The following is an 8411-nucleotide window of genomic DNA, read 5'->3' on the forward strand; positions in this document are numbered from 1 at the left end:
TATATATATAATTGCAGTGTGGAAGGTGTTTATAAGCCATTTAAGAAACACACAAAAACCGTGCTGCACGAAATTTTGTCAGTGAACAGGTCGCGGTCTCAAAGCGACGAAAATATTTTGGTAAATTAAATTTAAATGTTGAAGTGAATCTAACGGTTTTTGTGTGTTTCTTAAATGGCTTATAAACACCTTCCACGCTGCAATTGTTTTCGTTCCAGCACACAATCTCAGATCAGGTCGCTTGCTATGCAAGTACATCTCCCTATATATATAAATATCCATGCCAGCATGGAAGGCAGACATTAAATGATGATGATGATGATGATGACAATCATGATGACATGTATATGAAATATGAGAGAAAGAAGTCATTATTTACTACAATTGCTACCAGCACCTTGTGGGCTAGATGTTATACAAACAGCTATTGTGCATCGAAGGTGCAGATGTGATCTTATCAAGTTACTTGTCAAAAGGTATTCCGTTTTTAAATTTGTGTTTCACTTATTTCTGTTACAACATATTTTGTTAATTGTAGAGCATTTCTTTCTCTTATGTTTTATAAATTCTATGGACGCAAAGGAATTTCTGAAGAAAATTCAGTGGAACATAACACCATCCTGTTAATGACATCAATACAAGGTGTACACCCAAATTATTACTTATATATATATTTTATCGATGCAAGTGTGTCTGCGTGGTAAGGCGGCGAACTGGCAGAAACGTTAGCATGCCGGGCGAAATGCTTAGCGGTATTTCGTCTGCCTCTATGTTCTGAGTTCAAATTCCATCGAGGTCGACTTTCTCTTTCATCCTTTCGGGGTCGATTAAATAAGTACCAGTTAAGTACTGGGGTCGATATAATCGACTTAATCTGTTTGTCTGTCCTTGTTTGTCCCCTCTGTGTGTAGCCACTTGTGGGCAGTAAAGAAATAAGAAGCTTACTTCCCAACCACATCATTCTGGGTTCAACCCCACTGCATGACATCTTGGGCAAGCATCTTCTACGATAGAGTCAGGCCAACCAAAACCTTGTGAGTGGATCTGGTAGACAGAAACTGAAAGAAGCCCATCATATATATATATATGTATATCAAATGGATGTCTTACAAAACCATTCTGCATTGAACCCGGAACCATGTGGTTGGGAAGCAAGTTTCTTACTACACAGCCACACCTTCACCTATATAATACACACACACACACACACACACACTAGCTTAAAAGCTGCACTAGCTCTTGCAGAAGTTTAATTGAGCTTGCAGCCCAAAACTAAAGAGAGTTAAATAGCATGACTATAACATGTCTATAATGCCTATATGACCTGGCGGCATTTGATCAGAAGTTAAGTTCCAAGTTGAATTCTAACTGTTGGTCAATTTATCCCAAAGTTCTTATCTCAACGTAAAATTAAAGCAAATGTCACTTATCTTCACCTTGATTTCTGACATCATCTGACAAACGCCAACCAAGATGGCGTAAACCAGCCAAGCTTTACCTGCTAGAAATAGCAACCTAAATGCTTTTAAATCAGATCCCAGTGCTGGATGTCCAAGAACCAAATGAAGGGCAGATTTTCAATCCTGGGATCATCCTGATTCCAAGAAATTATAATATGTTTATGTAGAGCAAATGTAGACTGAGATACAGGGGTCCCAGACAGACAGAATTTCAGTTTTATTAATATAGATATATATAGACATCTCAAAATAGTCACGGTCTTTTTTTTCAAAGATTTATTTCTAGAAACCAAATAATGTCATTTGAAAAATTTGAATACTTAATCTAGTATTTAGTACACATACTTTGACAAGTTTTAAATTTAACCTGTTTGGGCATCGTACTAACAAGTAATATCTGCAAGAAGAAAGCAGTATAAAGAGAGGTGTCCATTTACTTTTGGGATGTTAGTGTATATTCAAGTAGCATTCATTCACTCACATGTAACTTCAATGAAAAATAAAATAATGCAAAAATACGTCAATAAAAGCTTCAAATGAAATTAGAAAAGAAAAGAAGAGATAAATAAAATCCAAGAAGAAATGACTCACCAATCGGTGTTTAGTATGTATGTCATGTGATATAGTGATTTTGTCCTGGAAGCCAGCATCAATGAGCCATCCAATCCTTTCTATCCGCTGGGCATCACTTGGCATATCGATGTTCTCTTCCTGTTGGTAGTGAGAGGTTTCGATTCCAAACAGATCAAACTCACAATAAGACTTCATCTCAGCAAACTCAAGAATGGATTCTTTGTCGAGGAGGGTTCCTAATTTAACATTAAGATAGAGACATTGTCGTCATCATCATCATCATCATGAACAGCTGCAGGATAACCAGCCACAGTTATCCTCACCATAATCATCATCATCATTTTGACGACAAGTCCCTTAATCCCTTGGGGGTTGTTGGGGCATTGCAGCCATGCAGCATATCTAAGTTGAGGAAGCCTGACAGAGCCCATTCCTCCCCAGGCTAAACTCATTTCTACAGCTGAGTGAACTGGAGCAACATGAAGTGTTTTGCTCAAGAACACAATGGATTGCCCAGTCCAGGGATTGAAACCACAATCTTACAGTTGTGAGTTGAACACCCTAACCACTAAGCAACATGCCTCCACAAGTGGTAGTCATTTCTATAGCTGAGTAGACTGGAGCAACATGAAATGAAGTGTTTTGCACAAGAACACAAGGCATCGCTTGGTCCAGGAAACGAAATCACAATCTTGTGATCACAAATCCAATGCCCTAACCACTAAGCCATTACTACCATTATTATTATGACTAAGGAAGCAATCTGGCAGGATTGTTAGTCTGCTAGGAAAAAAAGCTTAGTAGTATTTCATCCATTTTTACATTCTGAGTTCAAATTCTGCCAAGGTTGGCTTTGCTTTTTATCCTTTTGGGGTCAATAAAAGAAGAACCTGGCAGGTCAAGTATAGGGGTCAGTAAAATCATTTTTTCCCAAAATTTCTGTCTATAATAGAAAGGATTATAGCCATCAGCATCATCATCATTGCTTTTGTATTCACCACCACCATCATTAATATCATTATTATTACTACCCCATCATCATCATCATCACCAATGCTACAACAACCATCAATATAATTACCGTCTTCATTCTTGCCATTACAACCATCATTGTAATTACCAAAACCACCATCATCATTGCTTCAGCCACCATTCATCATAATCATCATCAGCATTATTGCCAACACCATCATCACCATACTTAATCTAATCAACATTATTACATCACTACAGGCCTTATCAGATACATTCATTTGATGAGCCAACAAAACTTTAAGCTACTTGGAGCTGAATCAAACTTATCCATCATCATGATTATCATCATCATCATCATCATCATCATCATCATACACATGATCATCATCATTTAATGTCTGTTCCCCATAGTGGCATAGGCTGGCCAATTTGATCAGAGCTGGTAAGCCAGAGAGCTGCACCAGGTCCCAGTTGCCTGTTTTGGTATGGTCTCTACAAATGGACACTTTTCCTTATGCCAACCATTTTACAGAGTGAACTGGGTGCTTTTATGCGGTGTTAGCACAGGTGCTTTTATTTAAAAAAAGTTGTGGCTATTACCAGTGTCATGTAAATGGCATGTGAAAAGCACCCATTACACTCTTGGAGTGGTTGGTGTTAGGAAGGGCATCCCAGCCATAGAAACCATACCAAATCAGACTGGAACCTGGCTTAGCAGTTCCAGGCAAACCTTCCAGCCCATGCCAGCATGGAAAGTGAATGTTAAATGATGATTACACACACACACAAACAACTCCAAAATAACTATATGTATTATTTATTTATTTGTTTGTTTGTTCTAAAAGATTATTCCCCGAAGACGTGTATGACAACTTATATGTTTGACTTAAACTTGACGGACAAATATAGCTTTATACAGAAATGTTGACATAGGAATAAATTACATTGATAATGGATATTAGCGTCAAATCTCTCTCTTAAATGTAAGAATTTTAAACTTTGGATATATATATATATATATATATATATATATATATATATATATATATATATATATATATATATATATATATATATATATATATATGTATATATATATATGTATATATATATATATATAAATATCACTAAATGTGACCAGGGTGTTAGACAACACCTACATTACTAGAAATAAGAGCTAAAACACTAATGGTGTGGTTAATGCACATGAATGAAAAAATATACATCAACAGAGACCATAATTGTCTGAAAAGTGCCAATCGAGAATGCTTAATATTGATGCATCAGTTTTGGTAATTTCTATCGCCTCATCAGTTAAGCCAGCTTTGCTTTGGCTCTTTCTAGACTCACTTCCCCATTAGTATTTATGTTTTCCTCATCTGCATAATTCGCATTTAGTGACATTTGTAATTCTCTTTTTTGGTGAAACATTACAAACTACTGTTCATATTAATTTTATATATATACATTAGCAAATCGCTAAATCATCCAATTACTTGGATGATGAAAACATAAATAATAATGGTGAAGTGAGTCTGGAGAGAGCCGAGCTGGTTTAACTGATGAGGTGACAAAAGTTGACAAAACTGATGTGTCAGTATTAAGCATTTCTGATCAGCAGCATTGTAGCATTTTAGCTCTTATTTCTAGCAATGTAGGTGTCTTTTAATAGCCTGGTTGCATTTAGTGACAATTATAATTCTCCTTTATGATGAAATATTGCAAACTGCTGTTCATATTAATTTTATTTATATATACACACATATAGTTATGTTTCTGAAGTTTGTGTCGCACCTTGTTGACAGATTTGCAGTTAAAATTCCCATGTTACATACAAAATTAAGAGGAATAACCACAAAAGTGGACACCTAATATGCTAAATGTAGATGTCAAATCACCATTACCACGAAGAGTGTGTTCTCAAGAAAAATCTCAGCAAAACACCAAAATGCAAAAATGAGCAAGGCAAATGAAAATATACGAAATAAAAAACAATTACCTATGTACCCTGGTTTCATTTGTTAATATTTATTTCGTATATTTTCATTTGTCTTGCTCATTTTTACATTTTGGTATTTTGCTGAGATTTTTCTTGAGAACACACTCTTCGTGGTAATGGTGATTTGACGTCTACATTTAGCATATTAGGAGTCCACTTTAGTGGTCATTCCTCTGAGTGGTTGGCGTTAGGAAGGGCATCCAGCTGTAGAAACTCTGCCAAATCAGACTGGAGCCTGGTGTTGCCATCCGGTTTCACCAGTCCTCAGTCAAATCGTCCAACCCATGCTAGCATGGAAAGCGGACGTTAAACGATGATGATGATGATGATGATATATATATATATATATATATGTATATATATATATATGGAAGAGCTTAGGTTCAAAACGTTAAAGATTTTTTCACTTCCCAAGCATTATACTAATACATCTGTTTGTTGTCTACAGCACCTGTCTTCGTCTTTTTTTTATTGTGAATTCTCCCCCTAGATATATATATATAAAACACACGATGAGCCATGTGTTCTCTGCATTGTACTGAAGATTAAGATTGAGTTTCTGCTCTTTTTGGTTTCGGTGAACATACATAAACCAGTTCATTAGTTTATGTCTCTTTGCATTAAAATGCAACATATTTGATCAACAGGTACCAGACTGAAATAAACAGTGGGTAGCCATAATTTGATGAATGAATTCAGTAGTAGTAGTAGTAGTATGGGAGCATGTGCTGTAACTGTATCCCTGCATCCATCATATGTTGGTGGTGGTTCCCTATTATCCCTGCCAAAAGATGCCGCTGTACCACCCAGGCAACAACCCTCCAACCCCATAGGTCGGTTTGGGTAGTCATTGCTGGTAAAGGTTTTACGAGGTCAGAGTGCAAATCCTACTTTGGCTTCTTCTAGTCACCTTTCACGACATTCAGAGGAAAGATTGGGTCTAATCTTTGACATGCCAGTCCCCACACAGCACTTGAACAACAACCATGTGTGTATATAAGCAAACTTACATTTCTTTTTTTTTTTAAAGTCAAATGTGTATCTTACGATATAGACAAGAAAGTGATATTTTCAAATGCAGTATTGCCATTGAAACAGCAGAAATAATGGGTAATATTACCCTTACAAGATGGAAAAAGTTGTCGACAAACAGCCATGAGAGTTGAACTCACACCCCTCAAGACACTGGCTGAGTGCTTTACCATTAAGCTAAACTACCTGCTGACAACATTTCCACTGATTTTAAATGCTAAACAGATAGCTCATAGAAATGTAACGACCACATGTGTATAAACAAACATTTGTCTTTACTTAGAAGCATCGAATGTGTATTGTACAATACAGACAAGAAAGTGATATTTTTGAATGCAGTATCACCATTAAAACACCAGAAAAACTGGATGTTGTTACCTTTACAAGGCAGAATCCCATGGTTGTTTGTTGATAACTTTTTCCGCTTTGTAAGAGTAATAATATCCAATTTTTCTGCTCTTTTAACAATAATACTGTGTATGAAATGAAGTGTTTTGCTCAAGAACACACACCACTCGGTCCAAGAATTGAATCCATGATCATCAAATCTCAAGTGCAACACCCTAGCCATTAGGTCACATGCCTTCACACTGAATCCAGTAAGGGAAATTAAAAGAAACTATACTTACTGTCCAGATGGGATATTACAATCTGGTCAGCTTTCGCTCCTGCTTCTGTCAAAATCCTCAGAATCTCAGCAGGTGCTTTGGGATTCCTCCCTGGGTGAATAATTATTGGACACCCTGTGTGTTCTTGTGTCATTCCTGCAGCTCTCAGTACCTTACGTTCACTGTCTGGAATTGGAGATTTGGTAGGATTACACATAGAATTATATAAAATCAATAAAGAAATATACCTTCTCCGTTTAATAACAAATCTCATATGTAAAACAATTAGGTGCAGGTGTGGTTGTGTGGTAAGAAGCTTGCTTCCCAAACACATGGTTCCAGGTTCATTCCCACTGCATGGCACCTTGGGCAAGTGTCGTCTACTATAGCCTCAGGCCACCGAAGCATTGTCAGTGGATTTGGTCGATGGAAACTGAAAGAAGCCTGTCATATATATATATGTGTGTGTGTGTGTGTGTGTGTGTGTGTGCATGTGTCTTTGTTTGTCCGTCCACCGTTGCTTGGCAACTGATGTTGGTGTTTACATCCCCATAACTTACCGGTTCAGCCAAGAGACTGACAGAATGAATACTAGGCTTAGAGGCAATAAGTTCTGGGGGTGATTTGTTCAGCAGAAACCCTTTTCATCACAAGATATATATAGATATATATAAAATCAGAATAAGTCACAGGATATCAAGTAGTGATGCAGTACAACTGTTTCAAGTGGCTCCTTTTAAATAAACAATGCAATCATTACATCAATTTAAAAGCAGTACCATCTTCAGTTGCACAAATAAATATAATTTTAACAAGTAGGACACATTATATATACTATGTCCACTAAGAATCAAAACCACTGGGAATTGGCAGTTAAGTTCTAGTTGCTGATGATAAATTAATTAATGTCAGATACTCTCTCAAACCCCTAATTCACTATGGCTATAAATTCCCTATGACCACATAAAGAAATAAATCTCAGAAGAAGTCAGTAAGATAGAAGTATATGCCCAGAAAGAGGGTGGGTAGGGGTGACATAAACTATTTTATTATTATCAGTTAAAAGGGGCCTAAAATAGAAAACAAAGGAGGTCACAATGAGATCTAAATGGGCATTAAGGGTATGGGGGTGGGGAAGTATAACCAAAATTTAGCAACATTTATATATTATTATATTTTGTATAATAAAAAGTAATATTTTAAAATTTAGAAAGAGATATAAGGACCAAGAAAGAGAAGAAGGATATATAAACTATATATGTAGTTATATTACCATTTCATGACCACTCCAAATTATAGTTGGGGTATTTTCTCCCTAAGTTCATTCTGCTACAATAATGGCAACAATCATGTAATTATTTTAGTCTCTAATTCTGATGAAATATTTACTAAAAATTTATAATAGAGTATCCTGTATATTGAAAACTTATTTGGTCTTATGTACCTGAAGAAGGCGGTGTATTTGAAATTAATGTAATGCTTGCATTGTTCAATTAAATGGAGCCACCTGAAACGGTCGTAATGCATTAATACCTTGACATCCTTGTTACTTATTTGCTTTTTATTCACCTTACTTCGAGCTGTGCGGATAATACCGGACTGACTTGGTACCTCAACTTAAGTACCTGATTCAACTGTATCTTAATTATTTCTTATAGATATATGTGTGTGTGTGTGTGTGTGTGTATGAGTGGGTGTGCATATATATATATGTGAGTGTGTGTGTGTGTGTGTGTATATCTAAACCTTTTTTATTTTCTCTCC

At 36.2% G+C, this 8411-nt stretch overlaps 1 protein-coding gene across 1 annotated transcript in view; it reads right to left on the bottom strand.

Annotated features, from left to right (window-relative positions):
• The window catches only part of LOC106881320 (phosphotriesterase-related protein), a 70076-nt gene that overhangs the window by 7793 nt on the left and 53872 nt on the right, over positions 1-8411 (bottom strand). The window contains exons 6-7 of the mRNA XM_014931665.2: positions 6669-6833; positions 2052-2269 (exon numbers count right to left, since the gene is read on the bottom strand). Coding sequence (XP_014787151.1) covers positions 2052-2269; positions 6669-6833 — 383 coding nt within the window. The remainder of the gene's footprint in view (positions 1-2051; positions 2270-6668; positions 6834-8411) is intronic.

This window comes from Octopus bimaculoides, chromosome 28 (genome assembly GCF_001194135.2).
Source record: "Octopus bimaculoides isolate UCB-OBI-ISO-001 chromosome 28, ASM119413v2, whole genome shotgun sequence".
Taxonomy (NCBI): domain Eukaryota; kingdom Metazoa; phylum Mollusca; class Cephalopoda; order Octopoda; family Octopodidae; genus Octopus; species Octopus bimaculoides.